Below are 17,915 nucleotides of genomic sequence, written 5' to 3'. Positions count from 1 at the left end.
AAATGGAATCACCAGAATCATACATAATTTCATATTTGTGTGTGGCTTAGTGTTGTGGCATGCCATACTGTTTGAAATAAATGTTGTAAGCAAGAGACTCCAAGGTGTTGAACTTGATATATCTGGAGCAATGGAACAACTGGACAAAGCAAAGTCATACCTACAGTCTTACCGGTCAGATGAGGGATTTCAAAACGTTCTGAAGAGTGCACAGAAGTTGGCAGAGGAACCTCACACTGAAGCTATTTTCCCACCCATTCAAGAATACAAAAGTCACCGAAGAAGAAGACGTTTTGATTACGAGGCACGGGATAATCCCATAAGAGACCCCAAACAACAATGCAAAGTTGAATTCTTTAACCAGGTGCTAATTGTGCAATACAGTCAGTTGAAAAATGTTTCATGCAGCTCAAGGAACACAGCAGTATATTTGGGATGTTGTATAATATTCCAAAACTCCTCATTATACCTGAAGAAGACCTACACCAGCAATGCAGGGCACTAGAGACAGTGTTGACACATGATGATATGCGCGATATTGATGCGAGTGACTTAGGTGATGAACTGAAAGCCCTTTCAAGACACATTTCAGCAGGATCAACTCCAAAGGCTGTTCTGGAATATATGTGCACAAATCAGATGATCACCCTCTTTCCAAATGCTTTTGTTGCTCTGCACATACTTCTAACAGTTCCTGTAACAGTTGCCCGTGGAGAACGCAGTTTCTCCAAGCTAAAGTTAATAAAAACACATCTACGCTCCACAATGACACAGGAGAGGCTGGTCGGCCTTGCAACCATCTCAATAGAGCATGAGCTGGCCCAGATTGTGGACCTTCAGGAAGCAGTTCAAATCTTTGCAACCAAGAAGGCACGGAAAGCACCACTTTGATTATTCAAACTGTTAAAGAAGCCAGTGTTTACTATGCAGACAAGAAAAATTACATTTGCTGTTCAGGCGTTTGAAAGTTAAGTGTCACTTAAAATTTTTGAACAAGGCATTTTAAGTTGTTTGTTCTCCTTTATTGGGGTAGGTAGCAGAGCAGTACCATGAGAGGAGTAGAACAGGGAGAAAGCAGAAATGAGACCTTTCAAAGTTTTGGCCCAAGCGAGGGAGCACGGGGGCGTCATTTGAGATCCCCACCTCAGGTGCCAAAATGTTGTGGGCCGGCCCTGACATACCCTAAGCTGTACATCACAATATAAAGCACCTTTATATCAACATAAATGTGTCCATATGATGGGGTTGCACTGCTTCAACTATATTAGTTTCTCACTGATATATTTAAAGTGGAATAAAAACTATATGTAGACAAGCCCAGAGAGTGTGCTACACTCTTATAAAACACACTACATTTAAAATAGCTGTCTACCTATTTCGTATCTCAACACCTTTGTAAGACACACTGTGGTATGAGAGATCTTTCAGCTGCTCTATTCTGTGTATGAAATACAGCATTAAGAACACTGCTGTGCCACCACTAGCTGAAGTGAAGGAAATATCAAAATTAAATGATCTAAAATTAGGTAAAAACTGGAGTGGTTACAGTGCATCCTAATATTAAGATGCACATGGATGTATTAAGAAAATAAGAATCATTTATATTTATAAGAATTTAATAACTAATAAAGACAGGTTTAAGCAGTTAGGGCCAGGAATAATAAAATGGTAGTTGCAGGTAATCAGAGCACAAAGATTAAAGTGGCGGTCTTGGAGTAATTTGGCCTATAGCAAGCTGGCAGGCGGAGGTCAGATAAAGATTACTCCAAAACCTAAAGGGAGGGGTCAGTCAGGTCAGGTGCAGGTTTTCAATCAGATCCAGCTTTGATTGACAGATAGGTTTAGCGGCTTTAATTGGTTCATAAGAATGGAGCAATCAGAGAGAACTTAAAGATGATTGGAGGAGAAGTATGCTAATGATAAGGATTGAGGAAATAACCAAAGTAGGCCAAAATCATATATAAGTCAGAGAGCTGACAAGTTTGGTGTTGGTGGTACTGATGTGTGTGAGTGACTGGAAGGAAGAGGTTGTCAGCAGGAGAAGTCAGAAGAAGCAGGAAGAGAGAAAAATCACTGAAGAGGGAAGAAGGCGGCTAGATTGTTGTGATGGATCAAGAAATCACCTCAAGCAACAGCGGCAGTAGCGCAGAAGGGGTGGCAGAGGTGCGGCAGCAGCAGACAGAGAAGAAGAGCAGGAGTTTGGCACTGAGACAGACAGGGACCTTTTGACAGATCAGAGGGAAAAGAAGACTGTAGAAAGTAAGCATGAGACCTATGGTATAAGAAGGAGCTAGGACATATGAGTGTGTTTGAGATACTAAAGTTGTATATATGTTACTATGTATAAAAGTTTAGTGCTTTAATTAGAATTGCTGTCAGCATTCTACATGTGATTGATCATGACATGTAGAATGTAACCACTTGGAGCCATTTCCAAATGTATGACATTGCAGTATTGAGTACTTTAATGTGAATACTTGTGCTAATAGAATTTATGTTTATGTTTCTTGATATATGTTTTTGTTCTTTTAAAAGATTTTATTGTATCAGGGAATCTTGGTACATTAAATAAAGAAAATTTTTGTTTTCAAAGATTACTGCCTGAGTGTCAATCCTTTGAGCCGAAGGCTATATCCATGTCTTCCCAAGCGTAAACAAAGTTAGTCTGTTCTGGGGAGTTTTCTGAAGGTCACAGGGCAACCCCTAGTAAAACCCTGGCAATTCCTCTAGGATGGGCCATCTCCTTTCACCTACCAAAACAAACAATTGACAATTGAGTTACTGAAATAGGCAAACCATTGTGGGGGTGCCTTAAGTCTGGATTTTGGGAGTAACAACTGCATTTTGCATCTGGATTTGAATTTGCAATCTAATGATAATACACTCACATTAACACACAGATGTATATGCCTGAATGTGCAATCATTCAAATGTTTATTTAAATATGTGATATCTGATTGTACATTCAAATAAGCTTACCAATACAATAATTTCAAAGACATAACACATATAAACACAAACACAGCAAGATAGACAAATTAAAGCTGCAGTGGAAACCACAACTTTTTATCTGACTTTCGCTTATCAAAACTTTCAGCCACAATGCTGCATGAGTATAACTTTTATGTACTCCCGCTATACTGTAGATAGTGTTGGATCTCAGTGCTATGCAGATAATAGCTGTAATACATCCCTCTGTTAATTTGAAATCTTTTTAAAGGTTGTACCATATCCTGGCTAAACAGTCATTTAGGGGCAGAGATGCTTTTTTTAAAAAAAGTGGTATTTTGGGTTTCTTACTCCTAGTGTAGCTGGATCTAATCTGGAGCTCACAAATGCATTAGGTATCTTGGCCATTAAATGATCAAATAAGAATACCTAGACAAAAAAGATTGTGTCCTGTCCGTCCCACTACCTGAACATTATGTGTCTAGAAATCTTTGTGCAGTCTAATGTCTTAAATAGGGTCCTCCTGAAGACCCTAGCTGCTCCAAATGTAAGGAATCAGACACGTTTCAACTTAAAAATAACACAAACATAGAATACAATTCAGCATTTATGTTCTACAATGACAGACTCTTTACATCTCTGAGATAGAAAGAATATCTGTTTACATGGCATTGTTCATATAAATGCACTGGGCCAAATAAAAAAAATTAAAAAACCCAAGAACATAAAATGTGCAATTCTTAATTTAGATACATATTTTAAAGTATTTATCAATCTTTTTGGCTCAAGGTTTCCTCACATGTACAGTACATAGGCAAGGAAGTTTAGGAGAAATAGCATACTTAGAACTACTTTATATTGTATATGTCAATGCCTAATTCTATATTCCATTACATCAATAAATATTTAACTTACAATATAAATTATATAGAAATCTCAGGACCTGCATCTCTGTCTCCTCCGCAAATCTCAACCCACAACTCTTATTCTGAAACAAAGGATCTGTACTTCATAATTCTTAAGGGAAATAAAAATAACATTTTGTTTTCCAACAGATCTCCAAATGAATGCATGTGCCAGGCTTAACAGAAGCCCATCTTATTTGTATGTGTATACAAACATGACCGTATCAAACTTTGGGTGGAATTTTCAAAAGTATTCAGAATTGACCTAACTCTGCTCCCAATAAAGTCAATGTGAGTTACCATTGTGCTGTTATTATTCACTTTTGCAGTCCTTACCTTTTATTTGCAACAGTACATAACGTAGAAACTTCCCATTGCACAAATTCAGCTCCTTCATACTCTAAATATATCTAAACAAAGAGTAGAGAACTTATGGTAGTACATACAAATATATAATCTGTTGCAATATATCTAACTGTATAGTGGTTTTAAAACCATAATGTTCTTTTACCAGGTTTTTAATTATTACACAGAAATGATTAAATTCTTTAAATATTAAAAATGCCTAGGGACAACTTCAAACTTAAAATTGTAATGACTATGGTATTTAAACCCAGTCTTCTGCCACTGTCAAAAAAAGTTTTGTCAATAATTTCAATGGGAAAAAAACAGACTAAATTATGTAAAGCACACTACAAATAAATAAAATGGTATGTCTTCTATAAAACTAGCAAATAAGGTTTTGAATTACAACTACCATTTCTGAAGTCCCTGTTAGCAGGGCAGGAAATCTTGTTGCAAAGTGCAATCTTTGTGACACTCACAGTAAGTAGTGCCAGTGAGAGTAAACTAGTTTTCATCTTGCTCTTTATTCTTTAGTTCAATACATCAGTAAAGATTTCTGTTTTCCCCCCTGGGAACAGTTCACTATTGCCAAGGCCATCATCACGCAACAAAAGCACACTCAAAACTGCCTTCGAGCTCTTTAGATGGTGCTCTGCAATGAGCCTAGGGTGACCAGACGTCCTGATTTTATAGGGACAGTCCCGATTTTGGGGGCTTTTTCTTATATAGGCACCTGTTACCCCCCCACCCCCTGTCCCAATTTTTTACACTTGCTATCTGGTCACCCTAAATGGGCCAGATAAACTGTTGTCAATAGACAAGGCATTCCCTCCCCTCAATGCATAATTTTACTCCACTGAACTCCCATGCCTGGTGCCACAGAAACAAAAAACTAGGACTGGCAGTTCAATAAAATCTGAATTTCCCTCCAAGTAGTGCAGAGAATTACTAACCCTTTCAACTTCATTTGCTTTTTAAACTGTTGACGTGTACAACAGTGCGTGCACAAGTGTGTTCACAATCACTGGTAGTAGCAACAGTGGGAATTTTTTGCCAAGAAAATGATTCTAATTCAATTACTAAAGCTGACTGCAAATGATTTTGAGAATGGCACCATTTATTCATACATTGTGATACTGAACTGGTGCAAGCTATGGAAAACTCATAAATTGCTAACATGGAAATGCAACATTAGAAAAATATTAAATCTGTTTCAGCTGTCTTTTAATGCAATGTAGCAGCAGTTAATAAGGAGGAAGAGCCTGTACCATATAACCAGTCAGCTCTGTAGATGACCAGCAATTGCTCTGCAGGCCACAATTTGAGAACCACTGTGTTACAGCATTTTTCTTTTATTCCCACTTGTATCCTTAACTTTCCTTTCTGATTTATGGGTCTGACCCTGTTCCCACTGAAATCACTAGCAAAACTTCCATTGACCTCAATATGGGCAGTACTGAACCCTGAACAGGTTAAAGTTGAATTGATGACTGATCAGACACATACTTACTGGGTATTTTAAACAGATATATAATCATGCTGGTTTGAGATGTCCTTACCTGACTGCCAGAAATACATACTTTGGCCTACAGATGTGACCATTCTAAATATCTCTTCAGTATATTTAAATGGAATGTGATGAACACACTCCACCCCCTCCACTTGTAATCACTGATTATCTACTAACTGTTCCTATATGAGAGTTGCCTCTTATCCCCCAAAGAAGTATATTTGCATGTAAAGCTTTAGTGTGTCCAAATTAAAGTGAAATTTGAAATAGATATGACTGTTTTGGCTATACATCTTCCGCCAATAATTTTGTTAAATTTGAAAAGACAATACGACCTAAATTATTACACTTATTATGTAACATATATTTTTGTTGTTTCTCTCACTTAAAAGTGAAAATAAATAATAAAACAAAATGAACAAGTGCAAACGGAAATCTCTGAACAGTTTTGCACTAGGGCTTTCTCTAGACTACAAAAAGTGCTTGTTCTTGACAATGGGTATCAGCAATTGTATTTTTTGAACTTTTGTCAAGATTTAGCATATTTTATAGCCATATTATTGAATGGTATGGTTAATTAAACCCATGTGAGAAAATGTAAAGGAGTAAAGCATTGGTTAGGTGAGCTTACTCTATATAACCTGGTAAAGACCCAATGCTTATTTAGTGGATAATTGATCAGGAATGTATAAGTAGAAGTATAAACAACATATGTGCAGGTTTTGTAGGCCTGCATACTCAAGTGTGGTTTTTATAACCTCTGTATAACCTTTTCAAGATGGAAAAGTGAGGACAAAGGTTCCTGACCAAAAATATTAAGATCTGAACGTTCTGTTATTAAGATTTTGGGGAGACTAGGGAAAACAAGCAAAATCCCTGTCAAATAGTATGATAGTTTTATTATTGCTAAAAAGGGGAACAATGCTTTTTGCAACTTATTGTATAATTCAGAACATGATGAACAGCAATAAATATTACCCAATAGGGAAGAAAAAATTTGGGACAGCAAATGAATAGAAGGGCGTGTTGATAAAGATAATGTGTAATACTATGTATAAAAGATCACGTCAGAACCTAGAATCAATGCCTTTCCCCTTGTGATATAGCCAGTTCACTGGCCTGCTACACGTCATTTGATCACTGGGTGTAGTGCTCTGTACCTATGCAAATAAAACCTGGTCCTTGGATCTAAGAACTTGGTGTAAGCAGTGGTTTGTCTGCTTAAACAGAGGGCTTGTCTGCTTTCCATGGGTCTGTGAAGTAACATGTCGGCCTGATTGAATTAGTCCTGAAACATCCTTACAGAAAAATCTTCCTATATACAGCAAAATCTACTCTACTTTGCAATATTAAGACATTACAAAATAAAGGGTCTTTGAAATCAGACCCAAATCATTGTCAGTCCCTAATATACACAAATAAAAGCCGGAAGCAGTGTATTACAAATCAAGACTGATTTGTTTTGATCATTATTAAATAACACTTACGGTGGTTCTGGTAGTGAAGACAGCATAGTTTTCTACATTAGTTTTATACCTGCAAAGAAAATGCACAAAGGTATGAATGTCAAAATTAATTTCTTCTCCAAATAAAAATAGTAAAGCAGTGATACTCTATGACCCCCTTAGAGAGCAGCATTAGAATAACATCACAAAGCAATATCATGTTATGACAATATTCTGGAGGTCCCAAAGCTATTTCAGGAAGCCAGGGAATAGCTGTGTGAAAGCATAAGATTACAGTCTACAAACCATGGATCAATTCAAAGTCAGTAGACTTACTCTGGATTTACACTGGTGTAAATGAGGGCCAAATTTGGCACTATATTTGTATATGACAAACTAGAATTACTCACACACCAATGGTACGTTACCACTTCTTAGATGTATTGTGTCAGCTGTTTAACAGCACATAGCAAAACTATACAACTGTTTAGGATCGGAAGTGAAGAATATAGTAGTCAATTGAAACGGCAGTGAAAATTTATGTAAGCACAATAAATACCCAAATTAGATTTAGATCAAGACATCTAATCAGGGATGACGGCCCTACTTTGTTAAAAATGCCATAAAATCGTGAATGACCATTTCAGCTTTACATTTAACAGGAAAGTTGGCACCTACAGCAGAACAGTGCAACCTAACACAATGCTGGGCATTGGTTCAGTAGGCTCAGAGGGAAACTGTCACCAATTGAACCATCTGGAAACTTCCTGCAACTCTGCAGGTTCCTGGGTCGTCTCCAATATATGTAACTACAGGCTTACCATTACTTAGGCTCACAGCCTCCAGGAGGTAGAGCAATCATAGCTTACTTAGGGTATGTTCACACTAAAAACTTGGGTCGACCTATATTAGGTAATTACTGAGATGGTGCATGTCCACACTATGCTCCTTGGGTTGGTGGTGTGCGTTCTCATCAGGCACACTTCCACTGACCTAAGAGGGGCAGTGTGGGGAGCTGAGAGCCAAGTGTCTCAGTTCTGCTGGCAGTTCCCTGCCAGGAGCTGGGCTGCCCCACAGGGAAGTGGTTTGCACCCTGACTCGCCACCCTGTTCCCCACAGGGAGCGGAGGGAAGCTGCTTGGGGCTTCTCACCTCCCCATTTCCCGTTGGGAGCGGGTGTGTTGGGGGAAGCTGCCCCAGGCTTCTTGCCCCTAGGGAGTGGGGTCCAGCTGCCCCAGCTTTTCAGCTCCACCCTGCCAGGAGCCAGGCAGCCTTTCTCAATTTGAAATTGACAAGACAGACAATGTTCCCAGCCAGGAGCGGGAAAGCAACCCGGGCTTCTCACCTCCCGGCTGGGAGCGGGTCAGCCACCTGGGTTTGTTGCCCCAGCTCCCAGCTGGGAGCAGGATCCAGCCTCTGGGTTTCTCTCCCCAGATCCCAGTTGGGAGTGGAGTCTAGATGCCTGCAGCTCCCAGCCAGGAGTGCTGTTCAGCTGCCCAGCTCTCCAGGGGAGGGGTGGGCAGGTGGGCTCTAGCTGCCAGGCTTTCTTGTCAATTTCACCCCTGGAGCTGTGAAATTGTGCGCTTTCTTGTCAATTTCACGGCTGGGGCTGCTGGTAGGGGCTGGAGCTGTGAAATTGACAAGAGCGTTAACAGCCCATCTAAGTACACTGCACTAGCCTAACTACACCGACATAAGGCCTACGCTTCTCATAGAAGTGGAGTTATTATAGCAATGTAGTAGAGCACTTACATAGAGGGACACAGCTGTCATATAGACGCTGACATAATTAGATCAATGTAAGCTGCCTTATGTCAACCTGTGTACTGTAGACCAGGCCTAAGTACAGGAGTCCTAAAACGTTTTCATACTGTGGACAACAGAGTGTCTTACCAATTCCTTCCCCCGCAATCTGTGATTACATGGATCACCTCACCTGTTATTCACAATCACACAGCATCTCTACATCAACTGCAGCAGTTGCTTACATGGAAGAGTGATTTAATGAAAGTATTTCTGTATTTTCAGCTGTCTTTAATGCAAAATGTGTTTAATCTTTTTGAAAAAACATAATCAGGCTTCCTACTTTGGCTATTCATTTCAATTTCCCTTATATACATATATATTCTTGGTTAAGTCAAGAGTCTGTCCGAGGTATTCTTAGTAAAAGTCAGGAACATGTCGTGGACAATAAACAAAAATTCACAGAAGCGCACGACTCGTCCCTAACTTTTACTAAAAACACCCTGGAGGGGTGAAGGTGGGGGACATAGAGCGCTGCCAGGACTTGCAGCTGCTCCAACCCCGCTGCTGCTCCTGCAACAGGGGCTGACCACTGCTGCTCCAGCCTTAGAGAGGCTGACCTGGCCCTGGCCGCTACTTCTGTGGGCTGGGGACCACTGCTCTGGCGGAAGGCCGACTGTCAGCTATTCTGGCAGCCCTGGGGGCTGCCGGCCAGCTGTTCTGGGGGCCACTGCTCTGGTAGCCTTGGGGCTGATCACTAGCCGGCAGTTCCAGTGGCCACTGCTCCATGCCTCCCTACCAGTCAGTTGTTCAAGTGGCTGCTACTCTGGGACTGACAGCTGCTCCAGCCTTGCCCCAGGAGAAGTCATGGACATCTTGCAAAGTCCCAGAATCCATGACAGGATCGTATCCTTATTCATGGTCCTTAGTAGAGGCAGCTAGACTTTCCTATTTCCAGTGACTATTATAGACTGTAAGGATCTTTGCAAGACAGAGCCCAGAGACCTCAAGAACCAGCAGACAACAAGAAGCTAAGACCATGTGATCAGACAGCTCTTTGCAGATCATCATCAAGCTTGATGACAGCAAGTGCATGTGTATGCGAGCGGAGGAAATCACACAACCAGCTCATAATGTAGAGGCGCCTGAGCCCAGCATATGATGATCCATCTTGATCCAAGACAAGAGAGAATACATGTGCTACACTATGCCTGTCAGCTGCTGGGCATGGGTCAACACATGTTGGCAGCTGTCACCCCATGGGGCGAGGGCTGGGGCATGTTGGCAGCTGTCACCCTGTGGGTGGCATGGCTTGGATCGGGGTGTGTTGGCAGCTGTCACCTGGTGGGCTGCGTGGCTTGTGCTGGGGCGTGTTGGAAGCTGTTGCCCCGTGGGCCGCATGGCGTGGGCTGGGGCAGGCCAGAAGCAGGCGCCCGGTGGCTCAGGCGCTCTCTGTGCCCACCCTGGGATTCTTCCCCCACTCAGACTGGGGGGCAGGGACACAACGATGAGCTGGGCACCCTGACAGGTGCAGCCCCCTCAGGCCTCCCATCTCATTCTGTTCCCATCCATTTTCCAGCCTCCCACCTCCACAGGCAGCAGCATCCACCCAGGCACAGCAGCAGCCCCAGGCCTCGAGTGCCCCATAGCGGCTCCAGCGCTCGCGCCATGGGCCCGCCTAATAACGGCCCCAATAAACCGCCACCCATCCGATCACGTGACACCGGATCCGCGGCGGAGGTGCTCAACAGAAACTGCCTGGCGCCTCTCGAAGGGGGGGAGGCAGCGGCAGCATCTGCAGCCGCCGCGCGCCCGCCTCTAGCACACCCGGTCCCTCCTTCTGGGTCAGCCCCAGGCCGCCGCAGCAACAAGGCTTGTTCCGCCCCTCTCGCAGGTGCGACCCATAGGGACTACTCGCCCCATCAAGCATCGCGCAAACTCCGTGCGGCGCCCTGCGGGGAAGCGTCGTGCTGCATGCCGGGAAGCGTAGTTCCTGCCGCGAGAGCGGGGTTGAGGGCGGCATCGGTCTATGCAGAGAAGAGGGCGGGGCTCCCGGGCGGGAGCCAGCGGTCGCCACTGGATGCGGCGGCTGCAGTTGCGGTATTTCCCGGCGTGGAGGAGGCGGGGTCTGGGGAGGGGGAGGGGGAGGCGGCGTTGAGCGTGCCCCTGTGCCGCCTCATGTGTACCCTGCCCTGGGAGCAGGAAAGGAGCCTCCGGCGGCGGCAACCATGTCTGAGAAGGGCGCCTCAGCTCCCCCCGTCCCCAACGGCGAGTGCGCCGCGCGCCCGCCCGGCAACAAGGTGACCGTGGTGCTGGGGGCCCAGTGGGGCGACGAGGGCAAGGGCAAGCTGGTGGATCTGCTGGCGCAGGACGCGGACATCGTCTGCAGGTGCCAGGTGAGGAACGGCGCCGGGCTCACCTGGGGGGGGGCCGGAAGGGCGGCCTGGCGCGGCGGCGGCGCCGCCTCCTCCTCTTGCGACCCAAGATGTCACCTTGAGCCCGGGTCCCCCTCGCCGCCGCCGAGAGGGGCTGCCCCGCACTCGGTCCTGCCGCCGGGAGCCGCTCCCCAGCATCCCGCTCTCCTTGGCGGCCCGGCCCCGCCGTCACCCCTAGCAGCCCGCTCTCTGCCTCGTGCGCCCTGCCCGGCTACTAGCTCCCCTGCCGCCCCTTGTACTTCCCTAGCGCCGGGGTGCCCGCCTCTGCCTGCCCTATTGTTAGCGCGGGCCCCCGGCTTTCCTCACGCACCGGAAGCGGCGCACATGCTAGGCTGAGCCAGGGCAGCGCCTCCAGCCTAAATTCAAGGAAGTGACCGGTCCCTCGCACACTGGGAAGCGGGCGAGCAGCTCTTGGGTGCTGCGGGCCCCGCTGTGTGCTCTCGGGGCTCCGCAGAGCAGCCCTCGCTTCATCCATCACCGCTGCTCCCTCGTTTGCTGGGCGGCAGTATGAGGCAGCCCACCGCTGCCGGCCAAGCCAGGCCAGGCTCACCTCTGGGCGAGAAAGGCTTTTTACAAATTGCAGTGGCTAAGCCTTCCTTTGTGCACTCTTTGCTTGGAGGGAAGAGGAAGAAGGTGCCTTAGTAGGACAAGGTTGACGTGCAGAGTGTCATGGAGAGAGGGATAGGCTTGGAATCTGTTTTCACAGCCACAGTAACTCTGTGCCTTTAAGGTGCTTGAAGATGAAAAGTGTGGAATATTTCCAACAACAACGGTTACTGAGCATAGAATTATAATTGGTTAATTGCAGTGCAATGAAATAATCTAGAATTCTCATCATACCTCCCTGCAGGCCTAAGTTTAACATAAACAGGTTCTACTCCATTTGTTCCTATTGAAAACTAGGAGCCATACAATATGTGTGGGTTAGTATGTAGTTTCTCTGGTCAGCTCATAATCACTTAAAATATATTCATTCTGTAAATCAATTACAGATGCCCTTGAATGTTGACAGCTTTTATGATAGCTTTTATGATACTGCCATTACATGGGGGGAGGGATAGCTCAGTGGTTTGAGCATTGGCCTGCTAAACCCAGGGTTGTGAGTTCAATCCTTTGAGGGGGCCATTTAGGGATCTGGGGCAAAAATTGGGGATTGGTCCTGCTTTGAGCAGGGGGTTGGACTAGATGACCTCCTGAGGTCCCTTCCAACTCTGATATTCTATGATTCTATGATACTATTTTGTCTAGATATTTTTTCCTCCCATTTTCCCACCCTACAAGTAAAAGGAAAACTGGTAGTGGAAGGGGAAAGAATAAGATTGGCAGCATTTTGCATACAGTCAACTGCTCCAAATAAAACTGAAAGAAAGCCTAGAATTTTTTCTTAATCTTTCAGTTAAAACAGTTCTGTCTACAGAATTTTAGACAACCTAAATGATCTTTTTTAAGTTGACTTACCTTTTTAAAAAAAACAACTTTCAAGTAGGTTAGGGCCAAAGTTCAGTCTTTGCATATATTTTATAAGACATAAAGTGTTTGAATAACAGTGTGCTCAATACACTTATTTTGGTAAATGAATTCTTTTGATGTTGCAAACTCTGCAACATTTTACTAATTGCCGAGAACCATGGTGAAAACTGATCAACTTGTTGTTGTTGTCCGAACAAAGCACATGTGAAAATTAATTAGAATTTCAAAACTTGTAGTACAAGTTATCCTTAGGGCTAAAAAGTGAGGTTTTTTTAATTGTCCTCTTAAAGGTTTGTGTATTTCTTCCAGTTATCTGGCAATGGATAGGTTGGGGTGGGGGAAGAGAAGGAAGTTATCCTTCAGTCTTTTTTTTTGCTGACTGACTGTTGCCAAATCAATAGGAATGTAAGAAATGGTGCTGGCAGCCCACAGGAGGGTGGAGGTAGGACTTATACTTTTAGTGGTATTGACTAAACAGTCTAAAGCCCAACCAGCCATAGTCTGGGAACCCAGGCCCTCAGACAGGGCAGGGTACCAAGCACAGTCTAGGGCCCCAACCTCAGGCAGGGCAGAGCAGTGAATAATCCAGGGACCCTGGCACACAAGCACGGCAAGGTAGCAACAGTCTAGAGCTTCAGACTGGAGCAAGCACTCAACACAATGTAGGGGAGCTCAGGCTAGGACAAGCACCCAACAGGCTAGGATCCTAGCTCAGCAGACAGACTCCTAGAGGCCTCCTGGCCAAAGGTGGGGAGGCTGCCACGGGCTCACCTGACTCCACCATATCCCAGCCCAGGGCCCTAACAGTGGCAGAGTGGTCTGCCACTGGGTCAGCAGGGATCCAGCTGCAGCACACTGAACCAGACTTGGGCAGCAACCCAACCAGAGGGTAGTCAGCTGTCCCTGGGCCACTACCCTCAGGGTGCACCTGGATCTCTGGGTTGTCCTCCATCTCCCCTGGGTACACTGCAAGCAGTAATCCCAGTCACTCCTCATCATCAGCCACATCTGGTAGTTCAGACAAGTCCTCAAGTCAGCAGAAGACTTCAGCAGGCTCTGTTTCCAATATCAGTTTGGAAACATCTGCCTCTTGCAGTGGTTTCTCCCTAAATGAGCCCATCTTTTATACTTCCTGTTCCTGTCCTGCCCATCTGCTCCTGGTGTAGTGGGCATGGCTTTCCTTGTTCCGCCCACCAGGGGGCATCTGAGCCTCCCTTGCTGTCGATCTCTGGGGAAGGACACTCCTCTTTGCAATACATGATATATTGCATAAAATATTAAACTGTTTAGAAACCATTGTCTAGAGGGTTTGTAAAGCTGCTATGGCTGATCCAAAGTGGCCAAGCAAACTATGTAGTATTATTTGTATAGCAGTAGTGCCTAGGAGCTCCAGTCATTGACTTTAAGGCCAGAAGGGACTGTTGCAATCATCTAGTCTGATCTGCACGTTGCAGGCCACAGAACCTCAGCCACCCATGCATGGACCAGGATCTCATTGTACTAAGAACGGTACAAATAGAACAAAAAGATTGTCCAAAGAGTTCATAATCTAATATAAAGTAGCATAAAATCAGGTCTCTTAATATGGCTTAATTTTTACAGAGGACCAGTTGACAAGACATTGCAAAACCTGTAGGTCAGAATCTTAAGAGCTTTTGATGCTTTGTGGTATGTCCACCATGTGTCCCACATGCTCTGTAATGATATGTCATGCCAATTGGTTATGATATCTGGGATGAGATCTTTAGCTCAGATACGGTTCAAATAGAGCAGTTTTACTATGGTAGTTTCTAACCAGTATGACAGGAAAGAAGCAGTAATATTACTACACCAATTCAGCCTATCCTCTATACTGGGGTATCTCAACCTGTGGCTTGGGACCCCAAATTGGGTCGCCAGAATGTTTCAGAGGGTTGCATGCCCCAGTCCTCTTTATAACAACCTTTTACATATTAGAAGACTGTTAAAATATTCCACCGCAGGCTTCTTTTCTCTTCTCTAAACTAAACATGCCCAATACTTTCCTCACAGGTCAGGTTTTTTAAATCTTTTATCATTTTTGTTGCTTTCCTCTGGGCTCTCTCCAATTTGTTCACATCTTTCTTAAAGTGTGGTGCCCAGAGTACTCCAGCTGAGGCCTCACCATGGCTGAGTAGAGTGGAACAACTATCTCCTACCTCCCAAGATTACATATGACAGTCCTGTTTAAAACAGAATGACATTTGCCTTTTTCTCAATAGCATCACATTGACTTATATTCACTTTATGATCCACCATAATCACCATATCCTTTTCTGTAGTTCTGCTGCCTAGCCAATTATTTCCCATTTTGTATTTGTGCATTTATTTTTTTTCCTTCCTAAAGTGAGTATTTACATGAACATAAGAGCTTTTTCATACTAGAAAAATTAATCTCTAATTTCAGTCTGTGAATGAAAACTTTACTCTGGAAAGATAAAAAAGAAAAGATGAAAACTGGATTTTTATTTATTAAAAAAAATAAGACATTTATAAATCTTTCTAGCACTTGGGGGCAGGGGAATGGATGGACTTATGGATTGAAGACAGCAGCATTGGTAGTGGGTGGAATAAACTGTCACTGGAAGTTGAAAAGAGGGAGGAGGTAAAGGGAGCTGTAAGCTGTTGTGGGGGTTGGTTTGCTAAAACTTCTGGAAGGTGGGCAGGGCATCCAATGCAGTTTCTTATAAACCTGGCAACAAAAGCAACTTTGCCTCTCCTGGAATTGACACCCCCTCATCAATTATTGGGAGTGAACTATATCCACCCTGATTGTATTGGCCCTGTCAACACTGGTTCTCCACTTGTGAGGTAACTCCCTTCTCTTCATGTGTCAGTATAATAATGCCTGCATCTGTAATTTTCACTCCATGCTTTTGATGAAGTAGGTTTTTTACCCAGGAAAGCTTATGCCCAAACAAATCTGTTAGTCTTTAAGGTTCTACCAGACTCCTTGTTGTTTTTGTGGATACAGACTAATGTAGCTACCCCCTGCTATTGACATTAATGTTAGATGTCTGGTAGTCCATGAGAAATGACCCAATAATGGCTACAAGCAAATACAAGGGGAAATGAATTCCCATTTAATACAGTTTTGTTTCCTTTTAGACATAATGTATCCAAATTCCTGAAAATGCCATCCAAGAATGCAAAGAAAAGCGTAACATCTTTCATTAACTTCATTTGACAGTGAAGGTGCTCAGCATATTGTAGGTCAGAGTCTGTGGAGGCCTCGAAACACCTGCTATAATATTCACTTTTCTCTTGATTCTGAAGAAGAGAGAACTAGAACATTAACCTATACTTCTTAAAACAGAGATGGAATGTTGGATTTCATTGGAATCTTTCTGCTGATAAATCTTCAACCTGCTATTTTGACTCTTGGGGTCTAGAAATATCCTGTGTTTAAATAAGGAAATGTATGGTATTTCCATCCATATATTATGACTTCTTTGTTATTTTAGTCTCTCGTCATCTGTCAAACAATACCTGAAGTCTTATTTCTAATCCTGTTTTTTAAAATAAAGATTAAGAAAAAATTAATCTCTTCTAATTTGTCTGCTTTAAACCAGTTGTTAGCTCTCTGCAGCAGCTACTGTATTGTTTGTACAGTGCCTAGCATGATGGGATCTTAATTCCTGACTGGGGCCTTTGCATGCTACTATGAAAAAATATGCATAATAAAGTGAGGAATTTCAGTGTTCTTGCTGACATCTAATCTTTATACAACATACACAACACAATGTAAAATCACCTAGTATTTGGAGACCTAAAATACCTACAAATAACTGGACAGATTTTTGGCGATATCTCTGAATTTCCTGCCTATTTTGCTTAAACTTCACACTTCAGTACAACTTTTATGTTTTTAAAAACCTCACTTTTAATCTTGCTATGCTGACTTTTAAAATGCTATGTAGTGCATTAGTTAAAGTCCATATTAAGGTATGCCCACAGAACACTCTTGTTCTAATACTGTTCTCTGTCTTAAATGCAAGTTGTATGTTAATACCTATTGTGTCAGACGTCTACAGCACTTGGGTAAGGGTTCATCTTACAAACAGTTCACCTGATTTCATTGGTAATAGTATATTTGACACTAGCCATAACTTTACCCACATTTAGCTTCATATCTTGGTTTTTAATGCACTAATACACAAATCACTATCACTAAAATACATTTATGGGATGGAAATGTTTTAGGGTACAGCTGATTTATCATGAAATTATGTCCTCAGCTGTCATTAGTTTATAAAATGCAAAGATGTATGCCAGAGTTACTTCAAGTTGATTGGTTTCAGAGTAACAGCCGTGTTAGTCTGTATTCGCAAAAAGAAAAGGAGTACTTGTGGCACCTGAGAGACGAACCAATTTATTTGAGCATGAGCTTTCGTGAGCTACAGCTCACTTCATCGGATGCATACTGTGGAAAATACAGAAGATGGTTTTTATACACACAGACCATACACATTGTAAGGAGAGTGATCACTTTAGATAAGCTGTTACTAGCAGGAGGGTGGGGTGGGGGGAGAAAAAACCTTTTGTAGTGATAAACACCCATTTTTTTTCATGGTCTGTGTGTATAAAAACATCTTCTGTATTTTCCACAGTATGCATCCGATGAAGTGAGCTGTAGCTCACGAAAGCTTATGCTCAAATAAATTGGTTAGTCTCTAAGGTGCCACAAGTACTCCTTTTTTCTTTTTGCCAATACAGACTAACACGGCTGTTACTCTGAAATATGTCATTATGCAAGGCACTGCATTTAGCCGTATGGAGTGGAAATCTATCAACTGCATGAAAAAACTTATACAGATACAGACAGACATCATCGTCCTTTCCAAATGCAAACAGATGGACATAGTACCAAGAGGACTGAAGGTAAAAAATCCATTACAATCTACATACCACACAGACTATACTGACAGCTTGTGCCACACGCTCTCAAAGAAACTGCGGAACCACCTGATCAACATCCTCTACAGCAAACAAGGAAAGATGAAGAATGAGCTCTCAAAACTGGATACTCTCATAAAAAACCAACCTTCCACACAAACTTCCTCGTGGCTGGACTTCAGACAAGCCATTTACAGCAC

At 43.2% G+C, this 17,915-nt stretch overlaps 3 protein-coding genes across 3 annotated transcripts in view; 2 read left to right on the top strand and 1 right to left on the bottom strand.

The window, feature by feature from the left end:
- The window catches only part of CATSPERE (catsper channel auxiliary subunit epsilon), an 88,273-nt gene extending 77,439 nt beyond the window's left edge, over positions 1-10,834 (bottom strand). Inside the window, exons 1-3 of the mRNA XM_073338278.2 lie at positions 10,484-10,834; positions 7,197-7,245; positions 4,191-4,264 (exon numbers count right to left, since the gene is read on the bottom strand). Of these exons, the coding sequence (XP_073194379.2) occupies positions 4,191-4,264; positions 7,197-7,245; positions 10,484-10,605 (245 nt within the window). The 5' untranslated portion in view covers positions 10,606-10,834. The remainder of the gene's footprint in view (positions 1-4,190; positions 4,265-7,196; positions 7,246-10,483) is intronic.
- Positions 1-17,915, top strand: part of HNRNPU (heterogeneous nuclear ribonucleoprotein U) — a 296,139-nt gene that overhangs the window by 197,720 nt on the left and 80,504 nt on the right. The window lies entirely within an intron of this gene.
- ADSS2 (adenylosuccinate synthase 2) overlaps positions 10,925-17,915 on the top strand; it is a 48,195-nt gene continuing 41,204 nt past the window's right edge. The window contains exon 1 of the mRNA XM_073338279.2: positions 10,925-11,292. Within this exon, the coding sequence (XP_073194380.1) occupies positions 11,125-11,292 (168 nt within the window). The 5' untranslated portion in view covers positions 10,925-11,124. The remainder of the gene's footprint in view (positions 11,293-17,915) is intronic.

The sequence above is a fragment of the Lepidochelys kempii genome, chromosome 3 (genome assembly GCF_965140285.1).
Source record: "Lepidochelys kempii isolate rLepKem1 chromosome 3, rLepKem1.hap1, whole genome shotgun sequence".
Lineage (NCBI taxonomy): Eukaryota > Metazoa > Chordata > Testudines > Cheloniidae > Lepidochelys > Lepidochelys kempii.
The sequence above is the reverse complement of the archived record's forward strand: the minus strand, read 5'-3'. Positions and strand labels throughout refer to the sequence as shown.